The following is a 26783-nucleotide window of genomic DNA, read 5'->3' as shown; positions in this document are numbered from 1 at the left end:
GAATCACACTCTGACTTTGGGTTATTCTCTGGGGATGAAAACAGATGCCAAATACATCAGCCCAAGGAAAACAAGTCTCCTAAAACCACGTGACTATGCACCAGGATTTTCTGAGATCATGTGTGGTCAGTGCCTGGATTTTAGTGATTCTTTTTTCAGGCAATATGGCTGTATTATTGCGGGAGAAGGGTCTGCACTGCTCACCAAGCAGAGACAGAATTCAGATCCACAGTTAAGGGGTGAAGGACTCACCTGTGCGGCTCAGCACTGTCAAAAATTGCACGGAACTCCTGGATATTGTCAACAAAATCATCCGCAAAGCTGGAGAAATTCTTCAGGTTGGTTAAGGCCAAGATGTCACCCCAGGCTCTCTCATACAGCCACTCAGGAGCTGGGTTCTCTCTCATCGTTTTAATGGCACCTCCAGACAGGAGGTAACGCCATTCGTCCTGTGGACCACACAGCACACATTTACAGCCAGCCTGTTCGGCCTTGAAGATCTCAGCGTCATGCTGTGGGACACAGTCATTACTGCGTGTGGCCTTGCTGGGGCATGAAGAACAGTATGAACCAAAGGAGGTGAACCAAAGTAGGCCTGCCCTTGGCAGAATAGCAACACACCACATATTAGCTAACCAAGTAAGCACATTCCTGGCCTGAGAGGACATTTTGTTTGAATGAGCAGGTACAAGATACACGATAGTAATGACACATGGAAAGTAATACGTAACTTGTTCATATCAATGTATAAAGGAGAAGTCACAGGAGAGGCATCTTTGTATCAGCGTAGGGGACAGCACCCTGTTATGCTGACTGAGCCTTTACCTTGTCACAGGCATACGTGTGTTAGTGTCCCTGTGACCTGCAGCACAGGGCGCAAGTACCATGCTTTGCTGACAATAAACCTGGCTGATCGCCTTTGCCACTGAACCAAGCCTGGTATTCATATAGAAAAATCACATTGAGGTCTGCTGAATCAGCAAGCTGCACTCTTTGCTGCTGCCGAGTACACAGGAACCCCCAAAACCAGCAGCAATAGCAACACCCTGCAGCACTAACACTATGTTAAAGAAACAAAATTCTTACAGTAACTTCATGCTGTGTTTCCCTGCCTTACTGTTTGAATCCAACAGATGCATGTGGTAAGTGACAGATCTGACTATACAGTCACAGGATCAGATCTGTAGATTTCCTCCACAGTGCTCTGCCAATGCACCTCAATCCTTATCTCTCTAGGATTTGAGAAACTCTATTACATTCCCTAGAGACCCTACAACAGGATTGGCAAATGGGTAGTTAATTCCCTGCTACAGAGTCCTGTTTTATGAGCAGATGAGGTGGTTTGGGATCTCATTGCGGCACAAGGGGGTCCAGTGTTAAGTTCACTCAGCAGCACTGCATAAAGCAGAAAGCTAATTAACAAAGCAAGAAAAGGAAGGACACTGACATCTAACCTGGAAAGGAGTCCGGTGGCACCTTAAAGACTAACAGATTTATTTGGGCATAAACTTTCAAAAGCTTATGCCCAAATAAATCTGTTAGTCTTTAAGGTGCCACTGGACTCCTCGTTGTTTTTGTGGATACAGACTAACATGGCTGCCCATCTGATACTTAGTCTTATTTTGGTTAGCCCATTTTCTGTAAAATCCCTTCTCTGTAGCCAGATTCATCTTGATCTTTCTGGAAGCAAAGCTCTCCATGAAAGCCCAACTCTTGCAAACCCCTGGTTATTTAAGCGTGGTAAGACACTCTACCATCTGCCAATCTTCTTGTGTGGCAATGAAAAGCTGTTTTAATGGGACAGATAGCAGATCATCCATGAATGAGCCAGAATCGACCACCCTGAATTCCCTTTGCTTTTGTCACAGCCAAATACTGGAGAAAGGTGTGTGTTGTAGACTAAACTACCTAGAAGAGACCCCTGGAGATTGAACTCATGTTTTGATGTATGAACATTTGGAAGATTCAGAACATCAACCTAACAGATGACCAGGATAAGTAACTCTTCCCTTATGAATAGAAACTTGGGCAGATAATCCAAATCATCAGACCCTGGTGGTAGAACCATCTGTACAGACAAAGTACGCTGGCTCCCAGTTTCAGGAGTAGGCACAGTCTGGACTTTGGCTGTCCCAGAATATCCTCTCATTTAAACAGACAAGAGAGTTTGTTGTTTACTCACCATGTTGATTTTCCCTTCGTTCATCATGATCCGGACGCACAGCAGAAAGGCAAACATGAGCTTGTGTTTCTCAAAGAGACTGCGGCATACGTTGCTGTAGAGACTGAAGGTGAGGTAATTGTTTATGTTCACTATCCGCTTCTTCAGAGTGTCTGAAAAGAACCAGGCACAGAACAGCAAATGCCGAGAGTGGAGGAAGAAAGGACCCACACTTGGTACTGACACGGCCCTTTGCCAGCCGGGCTCTGGGTATGTTTCAGTGTACAAGTTTACACATGTAAATTATGCAGGGAGCTCACATCCCTCTTAGCCCCCTCCTGCTGTCCATCTCAGCTTCCTTTAGATCTGGCTCAGGAAGTTTGCTCCTTCACAAGGAACAGTGGGGTATCCAAACCTGAGGGCACTGACTCAGGCAAACACTGAGAAGAACCTCCAGATGTGGCCCATATTACTGTTAATTGCAGGTGCATAGAATATTGCTGTGGTATGTTAATGAACTATGCTCCCTGTTTACTTGGCACATGCATCTGGCCAGGATATCTGTGCTCTTCCTGGGATGTCAGCAAAGTGGCAGTGGTTGAGGGAGATGAATTTACCCTTGCATCAGTTTCAAGGCTACTCTGTGCTGCCAGTATTTTAAATGCCCTGATCCATGAAATTCAGTATTTCTAATTAACAGCAGCAGTCTGACCAGAAATTAAACATCTTTGCATGGGACTGGCCTGGTGGCCCAGAGGCAGGGAAAAATGCTGTCAGAGAATGGATCAGAGCTCCTCTGAGCTTTGTCTCGCTCCTCAGAAAGTCATGCTGATGACTTCTTGTTGATGGACATTGGAATGAGAGAACTGGTAGATGCTTAGGCTCTGAGAGGCACTTGAAGGGCTTAATAAAGTTTACTGCAAGGAAAAAGCAATCCCCAAATGAAGGAGCGGAGACACTCACTGGTAAGGACAAGCTCTTTACCCTGTTTTGAACCAAGTAATAATTTGGCGCTTCAGAAGAGAACCATTGGAGGAGAAAGATGCTCCCAGCCAGAGAAAATTCTCTCATGCTGGCAATGCCAAGCTGGCTGATGTAGGATGCCTCCATGTTTCATCTTGAATTACAGCTGTGTGTGTGTGTCTCAAAAAAGAAGGAACTTTCAAGCTTGACAGCAATGAGACCATGTTCAAGCAGCTGTGGCAGTAAACAATTACAGCTAGACTTAGATCCGGCATAAGCACGTTTAGTGGAGTTGCAGAAACTCCACTAAACCTGCCTATGCCAGATCTAAGTCTCATACTTGCACTAAGGCTGAATTTGCCCCCAGGTGTTGAGCAAAGTCGTGCAATGATCACGTTTTCTCAGCAAGCACCCTAACCCTTCAGAGGTACCTGCTCTCTCGGAGTTTGAGATTCCGGACAAGAAGATGTTAAGGAACCACTCAAGCGAATACTGATACATGGGGTCAACGTTGGACAGGTCAGAGACGCAGAAGTAAAGGATCTGAGTGCGGACAGCTACAGGCACGTACTCCAGACGAGTGATGTCGATGTCTTTTTCTGTCTGTTCAGCTATTTTCACTTTGGCCTGTGGGAACATTCAGAGGCATCACAGCTGCACATTTCATGTTTCTGTAAAGGATTAAACTGACCAGGGCTGGGTGTCTGTGCCTGTGAATCAGTCACTTACCTGGATTTCCCCTGCTTTTAGCTTGGATGCCTCCAGCACTTTGATGAGCTCCAAGTCATCGACAGGATTTCCCTCGGAGGAGCTTAGCCGGTAGAGGATCTGATCCTCTATCTCCTTCAGCTCTTGTCGCATCTTGGCGTTGCTAATGATCAGCTGGTTCTTGGCCTCTTCTAAGTCCGGTCGCTCCTCAGCTACCACTTGTCCCAGCAACTGGTCTTCCAAGCCACTGTAACAAAAAAGACGGTTACTCACCGTTGTAACTGTTGTTCTTCGAGATGTGTTGCTCATATCCATTCCATGTAGGTGTGTGCGCGCCGCGTGCACGTTCGTCGGAGACTTTTACCCTAGCAACTCAGTGGGTCGGCTAGGCGCCACCATGGCACCGGATATATACACCAGCCGACCCACCCACTCCTCAGTTCCTTCTTGCCGGCTACTCCAACAGTGGGGAAGGAGGGTGGGTGTGGAATGGATATGAGCAACACATCTCGAAGAACAACAGTTACAACGGTGAGTAACCGTCTTTTCTTCTTCGAGTGATTGCTCATATCCATTCCATGTAGGTGATTCCCAAGCCTTACCTAGGCGGTGGGGTCGGAGTGAGACGTGGCCGAGTGCAAAACTGCCGAACCGAAGGCGGAATCGTCTCTAGACTGCTGCACCAAAGCATAGTGCGAGGTAAACGTGTGCACCGAGGACCAGGTTGCTGCTCTGCAGATCTCCTGGATCGGTACGTGCGCCAGGAAGGCGGCCGAGGAAGCCTGAGCTCTCGCGGAATGGGCAGTGAGGTGGCCCGCCGGAACATGGGCCAAGTCATAGCACGTGCAGATGCAGGTCGTGAGCCATGATGAAATTCTCTGAGTGGAGATAGGGAGGCCTTTCATACCATCCGCTACTGCCACAAAGAGCTGAGGGGACTTACGAAAGGGCCTGGTGCGATCGATGTAGAAGGCAAGTGCCCTGCGGACATCCAAGGAATGTAAGCGCTGCTCTCGGGGAGATGCGTGAGGCTTTGGGCAGAAGACCGGGAGGAAGATGTCCTGATTAGTATGAAAGACCGAAACCACTTTAGGCAGAAAAGCGGGATGCGGCCTTAGCTGCACTTTGTCTTTACGAAAGACCGTGTAAGGAGGGTCTACGGTCAGGGCCCAGAGCTCGGAGACCCTGCGGGCCGAAGTAATGGCAACCAGAAAAACCGTCTTCCATGAAAGGTAGAGAAGAGAACAGGTTGCCAGTGGCTCAAAGGGTGGCCCCATGAGCCTGGTCAGTACCAGATTGAGGTCCCAGATAGGGGCGGGGCGACGGACCGGAGGGTAGAGGCGTTCCAGCCCCCTGCGGAATATAATGAGAGAACACTGAGAACACTGAGTGTCCACGTTCGCCAGGGTGGAAGGCGGATATCGCCGCTAAGTGCACCTTCAGGGAAGAAATAGCAAGGCCTTGTTGCTTAAGGAACCACAGGTAGTCCAAAATGGTCGGAACGGGAACCTCCATGGGTACCAAAGTACGTGACTCACAGCACAACGAGAAGCACTTCCACTTGGCCAAGTACTTGGACCGAGTGGAAGGTTTCCTGCTGCTGAGCAAGACGTGTTGCACAGGGGCGGAGCAGCGTAGCTCAGAGGCGTCTAGCCACGCAGGAGCCACGCCGTGAGGTGGAGAGCGGGGAGGTCCGGGTGGTGAAGAGTCCCGTGCTCCTGTGTTATGAGGTCCGGGCAGAGGGGGAGGGTGATCGGTGGGGATACCGAGAGGCTGAGCAACGTGGAGTACCACGGTTGTCTAGCCCATGCTGGGGCAATCAGGATCAGGTGAGCCCCGTCTTGGCGGAGCTTCAACAAAACTTTGTGGACTAGAGGGAAGGGGGGAAACGCGTAAAGCAGGTGGTGCATCCACTGGATGAGGAACACGTCTGAGAGTGCCCCCGGAACGAGCAGAACGTTTGGCACTTCCTGTTCGCGTGTGTCACGAAGAGGTCCACCTGGGGAAAGCCCCACTTGCGGAAGATCGCGTGGATAATGTCCGGTCTTATGGACCACTCGTGGCACAGGAAGGATCTGCTCAATCGATCCGCGAGAGTGTTCCGAACTCCCGGGAGAAAGGAGGCCACCAGGTCGATCGCATGAGCCAGGCAAAATTCCCACAAGTGGATGGCCTCTGCACAAAGTGGGGAGGAGCGAGTCCCGCCCTGTTTGTTTATGTAGTACATGGCCGTTGTGTTGTCCATGAGGACGGAGACACAACGGCCGGACAGAGGCCTGCGGAACGCCTGGCAGGCTAGGCGAACTGCTCTGAGCTCCCGCACGTTTATGTGGAGGGAGAGCTCCTCTGGTGACCACAGGCCCTGGGTGCGCAGATGACCTAGGTGGGCTCCCCAGCCGAGAGAAGACGCGTCCGTCGTCAAGGACAGCATTGGTTGGGGCGGGTGAAAGGGCAGCCCCGCACAGACCGTGGAGGGGTTCAGCCACCAGTCGAGGGATCGAAGGGTACTCAATGGAACGGTGACCAGGGTGTCCAGCGAGTCTCTGGCCGGGCGGTACACCGAATGTAACCATGTTTGAAATGGTCGGAGCCGAAGCCTGGCGTACTTGGTGACGAACGTACATGCCGCCATGTGTCCTATCAGAGTGAGGCAGGTGCGGACCAAGGTCGTAGGGAAAGCCTGAAGGCTGCGGACAATGGACGTCAACGCCAGGAACCTTGGCTGAGAGAGACAGGCTTTGGCCCGAGTGGAGTCTAAGGTAGCTCCTATGAAGTCCAGCCTCTGTGTGGGAACCAGGGTGGATTTATCCGTATTGAGCAACAGGCCGAGGTTCGTGAACAGGGCCGATGCCACTCGCACATGTTCCGCGGTCTGTTCTCGAGAGGCCCCCTTGAGGAGCCAATCGTCCAGGTAGGGGAACACATGGAGCCCTTGGCGACGGAGGTGGGCGGCCACCACCGCCATGCACTTCGTGAAGACTCGAGGTGCTGTGGAGAGGCCAAAGGGTAGGACTGCAAACTGGAAATGGCGATGGCCCGCTACGAAGCGGAGGTATCGTCTGTGTGGAGGAAAGATGGCTATGTGAAAGTAAGCGTCTTTCATGTCGAGGGCAGCATACCAGTCCCCGGGATCCAAGGAAGGGATAATGGTCCCTAGGGAGACCATGCGGAACTTTAACTTTACTAGAAATTTGTTGAGGCCTCTTAGGTTGAGAATCGGCCTGAGACCCCCTTTTGACTTTGGAATCAGAAAGTAGCGGGAGTAAAAGCCTTTGCCCCAGTCGTTCCGTGGAACCTCCTCTATCGCTCCGATAGTGAGGAGCGTTCGGACCTCTTGTAAAAGGAGGTGCTCGTGAGAGGGGTCCTTGAAGAGGGACTGGGAGGGAGGGCGGAAAGGCGGGGTGAAGCAAACTGGAGGTGGTATCCGTGCTTCACAGTGCGCAGAACCCAGACATCTGAGGTCAAGAGGGACCACGCCGGGAAAAAATAAGAGAGGCGGTTGGAGAACGGGGGGGAAGGATCCGAGACAGGAAAAGGTATGCTGCCCCCGGGCGCGCCTTCAAAAGGACAACTTCGGGTCCGACTGCGGTTTAGAGGAGCCGCGATTCTGGCCGGACTGAGGGCCCGAATACCATCTACGGCCTCCTCGCCCTCGGCGTCTTTTGAAATCCTGACCCCGTCGGGGTACAAAGTACGGACGGAAATGCTGAGGGCGGTAGGTGCGTCGCTGGGTTACGGGAGTGTGCATACCCAGGTTGCGCATCGTGACTCTGCCATCTTTTAAGTTCTGGAGTCTAGAATCGGTTTTGTCCGAGAACAAGGCACTGCCCTCGAAGGGCAAGTCCTGCAAGGTGTACTGAAGCTCGGGTGGAAGAGTGGAGGCCTGGAGCCAGGCAATGCGCCACATGGTGATTCCGGTCGCTATAGACCTGGCCGCGGAATCCGCCGCGTCAAGGGAAGCCTGCAAGGAGGTCCTTGCCACCTTTTTTCCTTCTGCTAGGAAGGCTTTGTACTCCTGGCGGGAATCGGAGGGAAGCAATTCCTGAAACTTGTCCATTTCAGTCCAGGTGTTGAAGTCATAACGACTCAGCAGGGCATGCTGATTGGCTACGCGCAGCTGGAGGGCGCCCGCCGAGTATACCTTACGGCCCAGAAGGTCCATATGCCTGGCCTCTTTAGATTTTGGCGCGGGGGCCGGCTGGCATAGGCGGCAGGTTTGTATAATTTTTGGTGGGGCCCAAAATGGTGGTGCCCCCCCACTCCCGCCCTGTAAGCCGATATAAAATGAAGCTACAACGCGTCAGTGCCACAAGATTACAAGGGTCAATTAAAAGTGGAAAGTCAGAAGCAGCACTTGCCTACTTCAATATACAGTATTATATTTTGTTGCACCTGTTGTGATGAAGTGGGAATGTTCTTAATATTTTCTCTGAATACTGTGTGGGTGCCTCAGTTTCCCCTGCAAGATGCCAACTGAAGGTGTTGGGGACAAAGAGATCAGGTGGCCTCCTTGTCCGGAAGAGACACAGAGGCCAGAGGAGGGAGTGTCAGTTTGGAGCTGGCTGGGGAAATGGGGAGAGACCCAGAACTTGGTTCTGGGCTCCCCACCCCCAAAGATGGACCTGACAGAGGGGTTCTGTTTTCTGTACCAACAAGCTCTGTTTAAACTGTGTTCCCGTCATCTAATAAACCTTCTGTTTTACTGTCTGGCTGAGAGTCACATCTGACTGCGGAGTTGGGGTGCAGGGACCTCTGGTTGCCCCAGGACCCGCCTGGGCAGACTCGCTGTGGAAAGTGCATGATGTGGAAGGGCATGCTGAATGCTCCGAGGTCAGACCCAGGAAGGTGTAAGCTTCTTTCCCTGGAGACAGTATGCTCCGAGAGAGGAGGCTCCCCCAGAGTCCTGACTGGCTTTGTATGGAGTTGTTCCAAAGCATCACAGCATCCCCTTCCACACCATGCACTTCCCAGAAGTCTGCACAGGCACCGACACTCCCTCCTCCAGGGCCGCCCAGAGGGGGGGGCAAGAGGGGCAATTTGCCCCAGGCCCCGAACCTCCCTCGCCCCTTCACTCGCTCCAGGGGGGCCGGAAAACTCTTGCGCGGCCAGGCGCAGGAGCTTCTTCTGCTCCCGGTCTTCGCCGGCGGGGGGGTTCTTCCGCTCCCGGGCGGAAGGACCCCCCGCTGGCAAATTACCGCCGAAGACGGAGCGGGACCCGCCGCCGAGTTCAGCTCGGTCTTCGGCGGTAATTCAGCGGTGGGGGGCCCTTCCGTTCCGGGACCTGCCGCCGAAGTGCCCCGAAGACCCGCGGCGGGGGCCTCCCTCCACCGAATTACCGCCGAAGACCGGGCTGAACTTCGGCGGCAGGCCCCACTTTGGCGGTAATTCGGCGGCGGGGGGCCCCCACCGCGGGTCTTCGGGGCACTTCGGCGGCGGGTCCCGGAACGGAAGGGCCCCCCACCGCCGAAGACCCCGGGCCCCCGGAATCCTCTGGGTGGCCCTGCCCTCCTCTGGCCTTTGTCTCTTTTCCAGGCATTAGGAGGCCACCCGATCTCTCTGTTCTCCAACACCTTCAGTTGGCACCTTGCAGGAGAGTGGCCCAGGCCATCAGTTACCAGGAGACAGGGTTTCAGCCATTCTCTGTGCAGACATCTCACACTGTCCCTCTAGGGCTCTACAACAATCACACCCCCTTATCCCACCATCTAGATCCTTGAGAAATGCAGAGAGGAAACTGAGGCACCCACACAGTATTCAGAGAAAACATTAAGAACATTCCCACTTTGTAACACCTGTATACGACTAGTTATATACTTTAAAGGGGTGTAAAATAGTCAAGTATCGTGCTAAACAAAATGATACTCCAAACTGACCACCAAATTTAAGTTGCACGTTTTTCCCCTCAGGTGAGGGTTCTGGGGTGGGGCTGGGGATGAGGGGTTCACAGTGCAGGAGCGTGCTCAGTGCTGGGGGTGCAGGCTTTGGGGTGGGGCAGGGCTGAGGATGAGGAACTTGGGGTGCAGACAGGCTGCCCCAGGGCTAGGGCCAGAGAGGACTCCCCATCACCACCACTGGCAGCAGCAAGCTCCAGGGGAGGGACCCCTCCTCTCCTCCCTGCCCCCCACAGCACACTCACTCTGCACCACAGTCACTGCACATGCTCCTAGGGCCCCTCTCAGGTCCAGAAAGCTCACTCGCCTCCTCTATGATGGGTACTAGGGGGTGGGGGTTGCCATCACAGGTGGCCTTCCATGTTGCTGCCCCTCACCATAACTTCACTGTGGATGGGGCTGCCCCTTGCCCAGCATGGGGCAGAAGTGGGGTCTGCACGATGATGGCTATGGGGCGGGGGAGCAGGGACGGGTGTCATAAAATTCACCCAAGCCCCAGCTGCTCAGGTAGGTCTATGAACCCCCTCCCCCATCTGCCCTGTGGTGGGTGGGTGCTGGAGGGGAGGGGCACTGCCTTCATATATGGCTTCCTGCCTCCCTGACCCCTGCTGCAGGCTGCAGCCTGCTGCCCCTCACCGTAGCTTCACTGGGGGACGGTGGGAGGGGATGGCATGGGGCTGCCCCTTCCCCAGCGTTGGGCAGGAGTGGGGGCTGGGGCTGGGGGGGAATCATAGGGTCAAACACTCACGGAAGCCCCAGCAGCTGCTAAGGTGAGTGATGTCTGTCTCCTGGCCGGAAGTCCCCTCGCGTCTCCTCCAGGTAGGGGCAGGGGAGGGGAGGGGAGGAGGAGAGGGCTGCCGAGCATGGCAGGGCCCCCTCCGAGGTGCTACAGCAACAGCAGCTTGCACTGCTGTTATGCTGTAGCCCTTAGGCACAGCAGCAGCAGCAAGGGAGAGAGACACGCTGCCTGCATTCAGGCAGGGAAGCTCCGGGGCGGGGCGGGGAGGGGGGAAGCTCCAGCCCTGGCGGCGGCGGTGGCGCTCCAAGCAGGGGAGAAACCAACTTAGCTCCAAACATTGGTGGAGCAGAGCCCCTGCTTGGGAATATTCCTGGGGCTAAAGCCCCAGGAGCCCATATAAGTCGGCGCCCATGCCGGCTGGCCATGACGCTCCCTGTCGTTAACCGACTGAACGACCAGAGAAGAAGGAGGCGGATGCATATAAAGGTATTCATACCCTTGGGATGGCACCATGTATTTCCGCTCGACTCCTTTCGCCGTCGGCGGAATAGAAGCTGGCGTTTGCCACAACTTATCCTTTTTTGCCTGGATGGTCTTGATAAAGGGTAGAGCCACCCTGGTAGGCGCGTCTGCCGACAAAATGCTGCAGACCGGGTCGTCGACCTCTGCGACTTCCTCCATCTTGATGTTAATGTTGAGTGCCACTCGTCTGAGGAGGTCTTTATGTGCAGCAAGGTCCAGTGGGGGCGGGCTCGTGGACGACGCGCCCGCCACCGCCTCATCCGGTGAGGAAGAAGAGGAACCACCGGGTCGGAGGACCTCCTGGATGAGCTCCTCCTGTTGGGGCTCCTGCTCCAGGTGTTCAGGCGAGTTGGTGGTAGGAGGCGGCTGAGCATCCGTACCAGCTGGCGGAGGGCGACTCACTGTTTCCTCTGGGGCCCGACGTTCGGCAGGGACCGTCCGAGATGGAACTATGGGAGCCCCTTGGGCCTGGTGGTAAGCCCAAGGTGTCCAAAAAGGCCACTGCTGAACTGTTTGCGATTCAGAGTGGGAGTCCTGGAATAAAGCCTCCGGCACATCTGCTTCCCGATCTTGGGAGTAGAGGCTATCTGCCCGGGACGAAGCCGAGGGGTGTCGAGAAGGCCATGGTGGAGCAGATAGGCCTTGGGCAGATGTTCCCACTGACCTGGTGCTTTTGTGCACCAGGGAACGGTGCCGTGAGGTACTCCGGTGCCGCAATCTGGTCCGGGACCTGCGACCTGGACGGTGCCGGGAGGTCGACCGTGACCGAGAGCTTCGGCATCGAGAGCGGCTCCGAGTGCTGAGACCTGGAACGGTGCCGAGACCTGGAACGGTGCCGAGAGTAATACGAAGGCGACCGGGAACGGTGCCGCGAGTCCAACCGGCGTTGTGTCAAGGAGCGGTGCCGGGACTGCGAGCGGCGGGACGACTGTGAACAGTGCCGAGATCTTGAACAGCGACGGGACCGTGATCGGGAGCGGTGCAGGTCCGGGGCGCCGACTGATGGTGGACAGATCAGGGCCGGCTTCCCAAGCAATCGGACTACCCGCACCAGCGGTGCCGGGGGTGGGGGCGATGCCGCATCTGAGATCGCGATTAAGTCCCTCGCCACTTCACAGACTTCCGGCGTGGATGGGACAATCAACTCAACCACGGTGGGTGCCGGGGAGATAGGTGCCGGACTCGATGGCCCTTGGCGAACCGGAGTCGATGGCAACGGCTCAGCAGACACTACCGTGGCTGCAGGCACCGGCCGGTGCGTTGGAGCCGTGGCCTCTTGCCGGACCACGGGCGGTGCCGGGTTGGCAGGGGTCTTAGGCTTTCTCGCTTGCGGCGAGAGCGAGCGGCTGTGGCCTGACTTGGAAGCAGGCGTCCGGTGCCGAGGAGTAGATGATGCACTGGTTCGGCCCGGTGCCGAAGAGCCGCTTTTCGGTTCCGAAGGGGGAGCGCTCGGTGCCGAGGACGGAGGGGTTAGAGCCGCCTCCATGAGGAGTTGTTTAAGTCTAATGTCCCTCTCTTTCTTTGTACGAGGCTTGAACGACTTACAAATTGGGCACTTAGCTGTTAAGTGCGACTCCCCCAGGCACTTCAAGCAGGAGGAATGTGGATCCCCCGTCGGCATCGGGCGATGGCAAGCCGAGCACGGCTTGAATCCCGGGGAGCCGGGCATGAGCTCCGGCCCCGGGGCGGGAAGGGCCTAAGCCCAGAACCCGACTAACTAAACTATAACTAGTCAACTAAAACTAACTACTCTATCTAAATTAACAACTTAGAGAACTATATACACAATGACAATAGAAAAATTGAGAGAATGCTAGGGAGGTGGAGGTCAGCTACGCTGCACTCCACAGTTCCAACGACCGACACGGGCGGTGAGAAGGAACTGAGGAGTGGGTGGGTCGGCTGGGGTATATATCCGCGGCCATGGTAGCGCCACTCCAGGGGGCGTCCAGCCGACCCACTGAGTTGCTAGGGCAAAAGTCTCCGACGAACGTGCACGCGGCGCGCACACACCTACATAGAATGGATATGAGCAAGCACTCGAAGAAGAACCCTTGGATGTTATCGCTGGGATGTCGGAGCATACCCCAAGTTTCACCTTACTTAAAAACTGCTTGCTTACACAATCAGACAAAAATACAAAAGTGTCACAGCACACTATTACTGAAAAATTGCTACTTTCTCCTTTTTACCATATAATTATAAAATAATTTCAGTGTATAGTATATAGAGCAGTACAAACAAGTCATTGTATGAAATTTTAGTTTGTACTGACTTTGCTAGTGCTATTTATGTAGCCTGTTGTAAAACTAGGCCAATATCTAGATGAGTTGATGTACCCTCTGGAAGACTTCTGCGTACACGTGGTTGAGAACTACTGCCCTAAATGTCCCATCTCCTCTGGAGTCACATGGTGCAACTATCTATGGTACATACATGGACCACCATCACTATAATCCTTGAGTACCTCACAAAACCCCAGCATGACAGAGAAAGGCTATTATCTTCATGAATCATGGAGGAACTAAGGGGTTGTCTCCACTTTGCACAGTGATCGATCCACCAGGGGTCGATTTAGTAGGTCTAGTGAAGACCCGCTAAATCGATCACCAATCGCTCTCCCATCAACTCCTGTACGCCACTGGAATGAGAAGCATAAGGTGAATCGATGGGAGAGTTTATCTCATCAACCCAACATGGTGTAGACACTGCAGTAGGTTGATCTAAGGTACGTCGACTCCAGCTACGTTATTCACAGAGCTGGAGTTGTGTAACTTAGGTTGACTTAGCCCTGTAGCATAGACCTGCCCTAAGTCACTTGCCCAAGGTCAGGAAGTCTGTGGCAGGGCAGGAAATTGAACCCAGATCTCCAGAATTCCAGGCTCATACCCTAAGCACAGGACCATCCTTACTTACTCCATGCTGAGTTTGATTTCAATAGCTCAGGAGCAGGAGAGTGGCCAATATTTGCAACTGTTCAGTGGCTACTGGTACAAAGAGGTGACCGGTTACCTGGGCGAGAGGGTGAAGTTAATCAGCGTGAGCTTGGTGGAGATCTCTGGCGTATAGTGGGGATTGGGCAGATTGGTGGTGATGTACATCTTGAAGTCCTCATGGTACGGAATAACCGTGTCTCCCAGCTTCAGTACCGTGCTGCCTTGCTGTTTATAAATCTGTAAAGAGAGGGACACGGACAACACAAGTCAGAACATCTACATTTAAAAAACATAGATGTGCTGAGAGCCTGCCAAAGAGGCTAGATAAAGATTTTCAAAGCCATTTAGGAGATTTAGAGGCACAATTTCCATTAATTTGTACTGAGCATCTAAATTCTTTGCATCCAAAATCTCAACCTTACTAGACACATCTTCAGTAAGGGAGGACAAAGCCATTCTTCATGCCAGTGCTGGAGAGCCCACTCCACTCCACCCCAGCTCCAGGCCAGCCAGCCTTCCTGCTCATCTCGTCAGACAAACAGCAGGGAAGAACCTGTTTCAGCAAGACGGGCTCGAGAGCCGGATCCAGTTCCTCCCCTACGTTCTCCAGCAGGAACGGCTTCCCGAAGCGAATGGAGTTCTCCAAGCTGCGCAGAAAGTCCCGGTCACTCAGCTTAGCCACCTCCAAACCGTTCTCCTTCTCCTGAAGGGCAAGATGGTGAGAGGGGAGTCTAGAGTGTAGGTGTGGGCAAAGCAGGGGAGCCAAACTGCTTATGCACTTTAGGGCATGTCTACCCTTACGGCAATCGATCCACCGGGGATTGATTTATCATGTCTGGTGAAGACGCGATAAATCGACCACCAAGTGCTCTCCCCTCGACTCTCCACCAGAGCAAGAAGTGTAGGTGGAGTAGACGAGGGAGCGGCAACAGTCGACCTACCGCAGTGAAGACACCGCGATAAGTAGCTCTAAGTACTTCGACTTCAGCTACGCTATTTTCGTAGCTCAAGTTGAATAACTTAGACCGACTTAGCTCGCCCCCCAGTGTAGACCAGGCCTAAACAAATAACTGTGCTACTGCAACATTAAGATTGCAAATACCAAAAAAAAAGAAAAGAAAAGAAGGAAATACAAAGGCTTCGTCTGTGTTACCTATCAGGACCTTGTAGCAAATGCCTACTAAGTGCAATGTGGCCAAGGTAATATGGGTATGTTTTGCATTTCCTGACTTCCTACTTTCATAGCTGCAACTTTAGTGGAATCCCTCGCCCTTCAGTGCTTAAGGGCTCAAAGATCTGCTTCTGACTAGCCTGCAAGGCAGGAGCAGCCAGGTGGGAATACAGAAGCCTCCAGGGAGTAGAGGAGCAGCAGCAGCAGTAAGGAAAGTTGCTAAATTTCCCCCCCACACACACACACTCCACCCCTGCACTAGAGAGCTGCTGCTGCTTTAAAGCACCAGTGTCTCTCTCCGGAAACACTCTACATGTACAGCAGTCTGGAGGCAGACCATATAGAACAAACTGCGTCCCGGCAGGTGAACACAAGACATGGTGAGTGCTTTGGTTCTAATAATAATACCTAGTTCTTATACACTTTTCATCAGTAGATCTTAAAGCACTTTATACAAGAGGCAGTATCATTATCTCCACTTTACAGATGGGGGAAACTGAGGCACAGAGCGGTTAAAGTGAGTTGCCCAAAGACACCCAAGAGGCCAGGTCTCCTGCATCCCAGTCCAGTACATTAGTCACTAGGCCACACTGCCTCTTAAAGCCTGCAAGGGAGACTTCCTCTCTCCTCCCTGAGCTATGCTGCCACAGTTATGGTCAGGAATCGGTCTCAGGCTGGAGCCCCCTTGGTATAAAACAACAGGAGTGCTGAGTGAGGGCCCTGGACTCTTCTCCCACTTTAGTGAAAGTAGCCTGAATCTGTGGACCTTTAAGGCAAACTGCAAAGCCCATCTATTCTGCCTGACTCTGGGGTGGGTGAGGCTTTGCAGTGGTGGGCTGGATTTTTCCCTTGTCCTTTCCCTACAAAAATCCCACCCCCAAGGGATTTAAGGCCTCTCTATACACAGCTCCAAACAGAGTCTATTTCAGGGGTCGGCAACCTACGTCACGCGTGCCAAAAGTGGCACGTGAGCCGATTTTTCATGGCACGCGGGGCGGGCTGAGCTGCTCAGCCCGCCACCGCTCTCGGGTTCCTGCTGCTGGCCCCTTACCAGCCGGGGTCCCACCTGGTCCCACTCAGCACCCACTGCTGGCCTGAGGGAAGGAACCCCAGGCTGGTGGCGGGCTGAGACCCCAGCTGGCAAGGAGCCAGCAGCCGAAACCCCAGAGTGGGGGTGGGCTGAGTAGCTCAGCCTGCCCCCGCTCTGGGGTTTCCACCACCGGCGCCTGCCAGCCGGGGTCCTGCTGCCGGTCCCACTCAGTGCCAGCTGCTGGCCTGGGGGAAGGAACCCCAGGCTGGCAGCGGGCTGAGACCCCAGCTGGCAAGGAGCTGGTGGTGGAAACCCCAGACCAGCGGCGGGCTGAGCTGCTCAGCCTGCTGCCACTCTGGGGTTCCCGCTGCTGGTCCCTTGCCAGCCAGAGTCCCCCCCGCCGCAGCCCCACTCAGTACCCACTGCTGGCCTGGGGGAAGGAACCCCAGGCTGGCAGCAGGCTGAGACCCCAGCTGGCAGGAGCCGGTGGTGGAAACCCCAGAGCGGTGGCGGTCAGCCCGCCGCCGCTCTGGGGTTCTGGCTGCTGGCCCCTTGCCCGCTGGGGTCCCTGCAGCCCCATTCACCTTGCTTCCGGATGGAGTTCCAGCGCAGGCGCCCTGCCAGACAGGGTCCAGGCTTCTGGCCCTGCTCAGCCCTACCAGCCGCCAGCTCCACTCACCTCAGCCACTGACCTCCTGCCAGCCAGTTATCAACTGTAAAAGCAGCAAAGAATCCTGTGGCACCTTTGCTGCTTTTACAGATCCAGACTAACACGGCTACCCCTCTGATAGTTATCAACTGATCACTCAGAAGCCTGTGTGCAGCTTAAAGTATCTAAATAGGTGCCACCAGACATTGGAAAACTCAGCAAGGAAAAGCAAGGGGAAGGATCACACTAAACTAATAAGATCTGCATTTTAATTTAATTTTAAATAAAGCTGCTGAAACATTTTGAAAACCTTGTTTACTTTACATATAACAATAGTTTGGTTATATATTATAGACTTATAGAGAGACCTTCTAAAAAACGTTCAAATGTATTACCGGCACGTGAAGCCTTAAATTAGAGTGTATACATGAAGACTCGGCACAGCACTTCTGAAAGGTTGCCGACCCCTAGTCTATTGTAAAAGGAAGGAAAGGAAGAGAGAGGGAGGGAAAAAAATAGAAGGAACCATTGGGAATCTTCTGACCCTGAGGCTGGAACAATGGAAGGATCCCAGCAAACTTGGCTACCCACTTGTCAAGTGGTAGAAGCCCTTACCAAGTTCTTGATCCATTTGTTGGCTTGTCCCTGGGGGTCTATGAAGTGAGTCCAACGCTGTGAAAACTGTGTTATTACTCCATTCTCCACAGACAGGGTGTCATTAGGCAAGCCGGCAATCTGATCACAGCCGAAAAAGCACATCAGATGTCTAACAGCAACTGTGTCTTACAACATAGGCATTCTTTTCTGCCACACTTCAGTGTTTGATAAATTGCAGAGCTATCCCTCTCGCAGCACATTAATGTCTGATACACACATCTGAGTAACTCACATGGATCTTATACGCACTGGACTCAGAACCTGGCCAACTACAACCACACTTAAACACCGTTGCAGCTAGCAAGGTTCTAACAATGCTTCTCTGACCAGGGAGGACAGTAATTCTTCTCTTGAGAAATGTGCTGGCCAAACCATTTTTTAGGCTAGATCCCCAAGCATGGTTCTAACACATCCTTCTCACCAAAAAGCCCTCTTCTCACTATCAGGGAAGCTGCGTTAAGAGTCTTGCTAGCACCAGCAGCGTTTAAACAGGATCTGGTCTTGCTTTTGTGGAGGGAACCATGCCATGACATAGAGCTGTGCTACAGACATGCAGAGACCAGGGCCAGGTCCTCCACCACAATAAAGTTCCTTTACACTGCTCAAAACAGCTCTAAAGTCACCATAACCAGCCTCTTGAGGATTCCCATTGTGAAGGGGGATCTTTGGGTAATGTAGAGCATGAGGTGGGGAGCCAAGGAGAAGGAACATGGACTATCCATCCCTATGTCACTATCCTGCCAGCGAGAACAGCTTCTTGATGGCATGGGCATTTAGTGTAGAATGGCCCTCCTGCTGCTCCAGTATGTGCCAGGAGCTAGCCTGGCAGCTGGCTGATGCCAAGATTAAATGTGGCTTAAAGTCACTTTTGCACTGGCCTTGCTGAGAGCAGCTCAGGATTTGCATCCAGGGCTTTAGCCTTGTTCCATAATATGTGGTTACATGGCTTGGTCTCCTCCACAGAGAGTCAAAGCTGTTTGAACGTGGCCAGGGCTCTACAATGTTATAACACAGGGAAATCTGTAGCATAGGTGGGAATCCATACGGTTCTAGACAGGCAACCCATTACACAGTGCAGCTAATTCACAGGCCAAGACTGGGATGATTCTTCCTTTATTATACTAGGTCTGCCTGGAGAGAGGAACCTCTTCCAGATATTTGCTATCAGTACAAGCAGTCAGACAGTATGGTGTTAGCTACTGCTGTGCTGTTCTTATCAGTGCCCTACATAACTGGCCTTTGGCTGCTCCTGCTGGATCAGTTGCTGGGATGCTCCTGTGCTTTTGGTAGCTGTACAGGTTGCTCCTTTCTGGGATCTCTCCCTTGGTTACGTGTGCCAGGAAACTGGCTGCCCCTGCTATCCAAACTCTTTGCATTGTCCCTGACATTGTCCTTTGGTTTTCATTGCACAGAATGGATTAGCATCATGCAACACATCAGTTTGCATTAATGCTCTTAATTAATCATCACATACCTGCCATGATCTGATTTTCACTGGGTCTCCCAGAGTGCTTATCAAGTTTGGCTCCCTGGTGTGCGGGACGTTGTGTTCCTCCAGTTTCTTTAACCAGTCCTCACATAGTGCTGTGCGGTATTGGCCCTGCCAAGAGAAGCAGCGCTCCATCAGCCAGACACTAGTGTGAACTATGCATTGGCGTGATTTGCTTTTAAAATCAACCCTCCGACTGCTGTTCATGTTCAAATCCCGCTCCATGGCTCAGCCTAACCTCTTTAACAGACCAAGGGGAAACTTGAGATTCATTTGCCTGGTTGCTGCATGCGTGCTCCATGGCACAGCCTCTATAGGGTTTAGACTTCCTGGTGACATCCTTCAAATTGCCTCAGAAATCTTCCCTCTTTAAGGGCCAAACATAGAGAATATGCTTTTGGGAACCCCACAGGCTGTCCGATTACTAGCTGAATTGGATAACTGTAGTGAGCCTGACAGTTCTTGGGCACCAGACCAAGTTCTGTGCTGTAACACTAGCACAATCTCTTCAAATTCAATGCAACCGTCTTGGCATCGAGAGCTGAATTTGTCCCAGTGATCTGTTTTTCCCTTCAGCTTTTGGAAGCTGATCTACCAACAAAGAAGAGAGGCTGAATTCTAGACCCTGGGATTAAGAGAGGTGGAAAGCTGTACTCAGCTCCTTCAAAGAAAGAGCTCCTGTTATCTGCTTACTGTGAAAGGGCCCAGGTATGCCACGAAGCCAGCTGAAATCAGCACATCTCCTGCGATATTGTTGATCATATAATCCAGGTTCTGGACCGTGTCCTGCCAGCGCACCTTCTCATCTGCCAGGCCATTAATTAACTGGAATAACCACACACACCAGATCACCAGCCAGCTTTCTCATAGCACAACCCCATTCCTATGGCCCACATCCCTACAAGGGGTGCCCTAGCTGTGCCACAGCTCCAACGACTCTTTTAAACTATGATCAGCCACAATGGCCCCCCCAGGCAATGCATATCGCCAGGGCTTAGTGACGCTCTCGTCATGCCCCTGGCCTATCTCAGGCACACCCTCCACACTGGGGCTGGGACAGGAGGTGATGGAAGGCAGCTTTGTCACCCAGGGATTCTCCCATGCCAGAGCAATCAGCAGCTGAGTGTTTAAACCAGCTTCCTAACCCCTTTGAGTGGTCACAGTTGGGGCCAGGATCTGGCTCGGTGGGTCTATCCTGTTACTGGCATGAGCTGTGTGGCAGAAAATGCCATTAGAAGCAGCCTGTAGAGATGAGACCTTTATTGTTAGCCCCATGAGCCCACAAGCAGCAAGTCTCATTACTAGTGAGGAATATGCCAAAAGCATGTTTGCCATGGAATTGATGTCGGAATTTGGCTCCGTCCTTCACCTTGTCAGCCCGGCCCAGCCTCTGCTCACACAGCTCACACTTCATCTCCAGTTCCTCCTTCTTGGCGATGCAGCTCCTATACTTTGCCTGTAGGGTGGCAATGCCATCCTCCACTTCTCTCAGGCGGTCCTTGGCTTCATCAAGGATCTTCTGAGTGACCTGCAAGTCCTCTTCTGCCTCCCGCAAGGCTTGCTGTGAAAAGAGAAGATGCATTGGAACTCCAGAGCAGACTTCCACCCACAAGGGAGAGGGCTTAGAGCTGGACTATATTCATGAGAAACTACCTAGGCTATTCATGCTATGCAGTCAGAATTCAGCACCCCCACCCCTGAATGTTACTGTTTTCCCACTATCCCATCTCCAAGGTACCATGGGCCTTGGCTTATCCAACACATAGCTTAATTCATCACTGCCTTGGCCAAGCCACTTGGGCTAATAGGGTGTTTAACATTAAGAACCTACTTTAGTGTTTAGGCACCCAAATAAACAGCCTGAGGTTCAAAGATGCTGAGCATTCCCAGGTGTCTCTGAAGCCACTGGGGGACAGAGCTGGGGGCCCAGTATCTTTCAGGGTCAGGTCTATCAAGATTAACCACTGGCTGCTAGGAACCTGATTTGCTGTCAGTAGTAGCAGCCACAGACGTGAGTTAAGCACTGTTACTTACTGTTATCCCATCCCCCAAATCCTGACTCTGCAGAGAAAACAGACTATACACAATGGTGACAAATGGACGTTTGGGGAGCTCTAACCAGGAAACACAGCACCATGACAATCAGGTGCTTGAAAATGATAATGTTCCACAGGATCTAAAATAATAATAATACAACGGTAGCACTTTCCATGTTCAAAACACTACACAAAATCAACGAATCACTCCTCAAATCCCCTAGAGACAGATGAGTATTATCGCCCCTTGATATATAGGGAAACTGAAGCAGATACATGGTGACTTGCCCAAGCTCACAAAAGAATTGCTGTCTGAGCCAGGATTAGAATGAAAGTTTAACCCCCTACACCACAATTGTCTCTAAGCACAAACTTACATTTTACCTTCTGTACAAAAAATCCAGTGACAAATACAGCATCTAAACTTCCCCCCGCATCACACAAGGGCCCTGTGCCCTTCCCCCTTCCAGAGTGCATGTGCTGAGGAGGGGAAGTGTAGCGAGTCGGTGTGGCTCCCCTCCTGCCCAGCAGAGGGCGCTCCCTCCCAGAAGCCCAGCTGGGCTGAGTCACCACTTCCTGTCCCCGCCCCCCGGAAGTCAAGGGGCGGGACAGGAAGTAGAAAAGGAGAACGCCAGACCTCAGTCAGGAGCCAGCCACCGCCGCGAGCAGACGTGCCGGCGGGAGCTCCGGACTGGGAACCCTCCAGGACCCGAGGCGGCGATCCGGACTGGCCCCCACTGCCCCGCGCCCGGTACGAAGAGGAACCTGCGGAACTTCCCCGGGATCGGAACCCGGAGCAGCCGCCAGGACTTCCTCCCGCCCGGTACGAGGAGGAGCCGCCGCCGCCGCTTCCGCCCTGCTGTTACCCGGAGGAGCCATCGGAGGCAGCCGGGCCGGACTTCCAACAGGAGTTGCCGGACCTGCCCCCAAGCCCTGGTCCCGAGGAGCCCATGCAGATGGACTGGCCCGACCTCCCGGCGACCGAGGAGCAGGTACCCACGGAGGGGGAGATGGACTGTAGCCCGGGGATAGCCGACCCCGGTCAGGCTATAGGCACCGAGGTGCCCATGTCGGTGTGTTTCGGTCAGGACCCCACTGACCAGCGGCCGTGCTAGCCGCTAATAGGGCCCCGGGCTGGGACACAGTGGAGTGGGTGGGCCTGTGTCCCCCCTGCCACCCCACTCGCGGGTGGCAGTCTCCCCCTCACCCCAGCGCAGACAGACGCCTGCACTAATTTGAGCGATTGTTATTGCTCAGCTCCTGCCACCAGGACCTGAGCCCTGTAAACTGCTGCCTGCCCAGCCCCCTGCTCCAGAGGGCCTGGGCCTATTGGTACTGCTGCCTGCCCAGCCCCCTGCTCCAGAGGGCCTGGGCCTATTTGTACTGCTGCCTGCCCAGCCCCTGCTCCAGAGGGCCTGGGCCTATAAACTGAACTGCTGCTCAGCCCTGCCTAAGGGTCTGAGCCCTCTGTGTGTTGCTGCCCGCCCTGAGCTAGGGCTTGGGCTCATAGACTGGAACTGCTGTTGCCCCGCCCTGACTGTGGGCCTGGGCTTCCACTAACTGACTGGGTGCCTTGTGTTCAGCCCCTGCCTGAGGGTCTGAACCTGTGAACCTTCTAATTGAGACTGATCGCTGTTGCCCAGCCCCTGCTCCAGAGGGCCTGAGCTTATAGACTGATTACTGTTACCCCAGCCCTGCTTCAGAGGGCCGGGGCCTATTGAGACTGATTGCTGTTACCCAAGCCCCTGCCCCAGAGGGCCTGGGCTTATTGAGACTGATTGCTGTCACCCAGCCCCCTGCTCCAGAGGGCCTGGGCTCCTATTGAACTGTGGTTATCCAGCCCCCCTGTTCCAGAGGGCCTGGACCTGTTGAGGCTGACTGCTGTCACCCAGCCCCCTGCTCCAGAGGGCCTGGGCTTGCCTCGAACTATTGTTATTCAGCCCCGCCCCCTGATCCAGAGGGCCTGAGAACGGGAGGCGTTGTCTTGCCGTCTGAAGTCTTGCCGTCCCACCAGTTAGAGGGGACAAGAAGCGAGTTGGTGTGGCTCCCCTCCCGCCAGCCGGAGAGTTGAGCCCCGACCAACAGCTTACAGGAAGGTAGGCCCTCTGTGGGCACAGTGCAATGTCTGCCTCGCCACCAAACACTTAATCATAAAATGCAATAGTCTAAACCCACATCAACTCTTTACCCCTGAAAAAAGCCACCAGCTGGTTCTTACAGCTAGAGGGAGACATGGGCCAGCTCCTCAGCTGCTGTAAATCAGAGCTATGCAGAGCTACACCAGCTGAGGATCCAGCTCAGACACTCTTGGATCATTGCTTGACAACTTCCAATGGGGTGAAACTTGGGATGGGGGGCCAAAGTTTCTGGAGTAACCTTGCAAACTCTCTAGCTGGCCTAGGCGTGTAATTATTTTGGCAAGCAAATGAAAGATCGCTGGTGTTCTTCGCTGCCATCACAGGAGGATGGAGGGGGAGATTTGTGCCGCGCTGCGATGATTTTATCACTTTTTTTTCAATTCCCATCCAACTACCTGCTCAGTCTCCAGATGGCTACTGCAGCCCATAAGCCAAGTAGTAAAGCAGGATTCCAGGGCTAGCTCCTCAGTGGGTGTAAATCAGCACTGCTCTGACTTCACTGGAGCCATGTTGATTGGCACCCAGCTGAGGAGCTGGCCCGGGTTGCATTCCCCTTCCTCCCTGTCCCCCGCCCCCAGTAGAGAGCATTAAGTTAAAATACAAGTGGGATACGGGGAGCTCTTCTCAATACAGTTTGCACTGGTCAAAGTATTAGTTTTGGGGATGTTTGGGATAAGGGATTTTGCTGGGATTACTGTATTCCTCCAGAGGGCCTGTTTTGGGGCTGACATTTCATACCTGGTTCCTCGCGCTTGGGCTCAGACTCTTTGTTCTGTTCATTTTTAAATCCTCTCTGGTCTCTCCCATGTGGCTGGCAGTTTTCACGACCTCCCACCAGGAAGGGCTGTAAGTCCCATTCACTTTAATAGAAAAGCCACACCCCTGAGCAATGCAGATTTACTGATCTAAACGCTGGTGTCGACAGCGCTATGTGGATCAGAGGGCTTCTCCTGTCAACACAGCTACCGCCTCTCAGGGAGGTGGAGTACCTCCACCCATCAGCATAGGTAGCCTCTTCACTACACTCTACAGCAGCACAGCTGCAGGGGTGCCGTGCTGGAAATGTAGGCAAGCCCTTATTCCAGGCTCACCAGGTGCCATGTACCCCAGTGCGTCACACACAAGCAATGCTCTTACCCGCTTTGGTTCCACTCCTTTGGCCACAAAGTGGTATTTGTGCATGGCGCGCACCCACTGGCAGATGGAGGTGCAGGCTTTGGACACTTTGGCTATGGCTGCTGGTTGAAACTCCTCATTGTCAATATACGGCTGGATGGCTTTAATTACTGTATCTGCAATGTTGTCCTGGAAGGAATGATGGGGAGGGGGGAGAGATGGTGAGCAAAGGGCTGAGAGCATTAGGGGGCCAGTGGGAGATCTCGCAGTGAGAGAGTGAAGGGCTTAGAGTGCTATGAGCATAGCAGTGTGAAATCCCATGCTGCTGTTGTGTGGAACAGTGTGCGTGCTGCCCCTCTTTCCATGCTGGTGCCCTTCCCTCACTTATTATTGAGACGAAGGTGAATCAGTCTCTGTTTATTCATTCCCTCTGGTAGTCTTTGTGGCTGCAGAAAAATAATCTTGTGGTTAAGCTGATTTTTGTAGAACAGGAAAATCTGGCTAAAATAATTGTGTTTCTCTTTATCTTTGAGTTATCCTAGTCCTGGTCACAAGCCCTGTAAGTGAATGTCTTTCCTTGCTATGTCGGGTACTAAATGCAGGCCAGTTTAAACAGGGCTGCAAGCATTTCCCGTATCCTCAGACACAGTCCTCTTCAGCCTCTGACTCCCTCATTCCTGCCAGACCACAGCAAGTGCTACAGTTATCCTCCCACCAGGAGAGGGAACACATGGACTCCTATTATGTCACTGCTGCTGACTGAACCAGCTAACCAGAGACCTGGGGGTAGTGAGCAGATAATCATCCTCCAGCTAGACCCCAAGAAAGCTATGAAATCTCAGCTCCACTTGCTATGTAGTGAGAGATCCAAGACTGCTTGTGAGCCTGGACTTCCCAAGCACTGCAGCCACTGGGCTCTGGGCTAGACAGTTATGCTTCTGTGTTGCTGACACTTAAAAGCTTTATAAAATAAACTGTTGCAGCACAGAGGCATGATGGCTCCTTGTTCATCTCTGTAGCGGGGTGGTCACTCGCTCCTGCCCTGAAGGGCTTAAAACAGCCCTGGGAGAGGGCTGTGGCAGGGGAAAAGCTGGGCTTAGTGGGGAAGCAGCCACAGCCTGGCCTCGCCCCAATCAGGCACAGCTGGCCATATAAAAGGCTGTGAGCCAGGAGCACACGTAGTCCCTCTCTAGTGGTAGAGCGGGGAGGACCTGGCTGTGGTGGAAAAAAAAAGGTACTAGTAGAGCAAGCTAGGGAATAGGGCAAGGGAGGGGGAACTCTCCGCGCGCCCCACCCCATGCCCATGCCCTGCCCCTTGCCCAAAAGGTACTGGGTGGTGCAGCAGGTGCAGCCCGGGGGTAGGTGGAGGAAGCAGGTTCAAACCCCCCTTGCTGATGATGAATGGTTTATAGACTGCAGTCTGCCCCAGTGTGCTGGGGCTAGATGAGGACTAGAAGTGAACACTGAGGCAAGGTGGGGATAGAGGGTGGGGATTCCCCTGGGTGGGGAGCCCAGAGGGGGGGGTATTGCCAGGAGGCAGCACCCAAGCTAAAGGGGCATTGGGGTCTGGGAGGGGCACAGGGGCCAGCGACAAGCAGGACATTGGCCTGCAGAGGGTGCCCCAAAGGCTGGACAAGCTAATTCCTTGGATGACCTGCAGGAGGCACTGCAGGGTTAGTGCTGTATCGCTACAATCTCCTTCTGCAAAACTAGAGAATCACCTTTCTAGAACTGCAGTTGTGTGTGCTCCAACACTGCTCTTGAGCAAGGCAAGGAGAGAATCAGAAGGGGGAAATTTACTGTGTCTTTAATAATTTCTTGTTGCCCAAGGTGATCAAACAACAAAACCATGCAAGAACCACTGATTATCTAGCAAAAGTGAATCCCCACCCTAGGCCATGTACCCTAGCATCCCCTTCACACTCCTTAAAATTTACTGCTCTTAATGGCTTCTGGGTTGAAAGTTGGCTCCAATTATCTGTTTCTGGCATAATACCATCAGTTCATTACCTGTAGGCCTAGCACATCCCCTCTAATATTTTGGGCACTCAAGGGTGGACAGATCCCTGAGTTCCAATTGCATGACCATCCTTCTGCCATTACTTACCTTATCAAATTTAAACAGGCTTTCCAGGAACTTCCCTGGGTCTTGAAGAAGGCCCTTGCCCGGCTCCCAGTAGTCATCTACCTTAGAGCCTGGCTTGTCTCCAGCCACTTTCTTGGGCTTGATTCCTTTCATAATACAGACAGCTTCAATCACCATCTTCACCCCAAGGGGAGGTCTCTGCATAGCTCGCACCTAGAAAAAATAAGTGTCCCTGTAAGTTGGGGAGTGGGTCAACATAGCTCTTAACCTGATTTTCTGCACTGCATATTGGCAACTATTGCATGCCAAAAATAGATGGTGCTGATGCCACATAAGGGCTGAGCAATTAAGCACTAGGAGCTTTAACTCTGTCTCCTTGTGTGTAGACCTAAAAAGGTGGTCTCTGTTTATATGGTCCCTGTGTTTGCAGAAGGGTCTTCTTCACAGGGGTGGTGAGGGTCCCTTCACGGCACCAATGTGGAGATGTACCT

At 53.1% G+C, this 26783-nt stretch overlaps 1 protein-coding gene across 7 annotated transcripts in view; it reads right to left on the bottom strand.

Moving 5' to 3' along the window:
• Positions 1–26783, bottom strand: part of DNAH1 (dynein axonemal heavy chain 1) — a 172243-nt gene that overhangs the window by 17742 nt on the left and 127718 nt on the right. For 6 of the 7 annotated variants that reach the window (XR_005601199.1, XM_039546880.1, XM_039546878.1 and 3 more), the window contains exons 56-67: positions 26314–26505; positions 24228–24395; positions 20286–20477; positions 19610–19741; positions 18902–19027; positions 17386–17505; positions 14474–14623; positions 13997–14157; positions 3854–4079; positions 3556–3751; positions 2183–2334; positions 253–449 (exon numbers count right to left, since the gene is read on the bottom strand). Coding sequence is in view for 6 of the 7 variants with exons in the window: in XM_039546880.1 (XP_039402814.1) it covers positions 253–449; positions 2183–2334; positions 3556–3751; positions 3854–4079; positions 13997–14157; positions 14474–14623; positions 17386–17505; positions 18902–19027; positions 19610–19741; positions 20286–20477; positions 24228–24395; positions 26314–26505 (2012 nt within the window). In the remaining variant the exon portion in view is untranslated. The remainder of the gene's footprint in view (positions 1–252; positions 450–2182; positions 2335–3555; positions 3752–3853; positions 4080–13996; positions 14158–14473; positions 14624–17385; positions 17506–18901; positions 19028–19609; positions 19742–20285; positions 20478–24227; positions 24396–26313; positions 26506–26783) is intronic. The other variant, XM_039546881.1, reaches the window with a different exon arrangement.

Source organism: Mauremys reevesii, linkage group 7 (assembly GCF_016161935.1).
Source record: "Mauremys reevesii isolate NIE-2019 linkage group 7, ASM1616193v1, whole genome shotgun sequence".
In the NCBI taxonomy this organism is placed as follows: domain Eukaryota; kingdom Metazoa; phylum Chordata; order Testudines; family Geoemydidae; genus Mauremys; species Mauremys reevesii.
The sequence above is the reverse complement of the archived record's forward strand: the minus strand, read 5'-3'. Positions and strand labels throughout refer to the sequence as shown.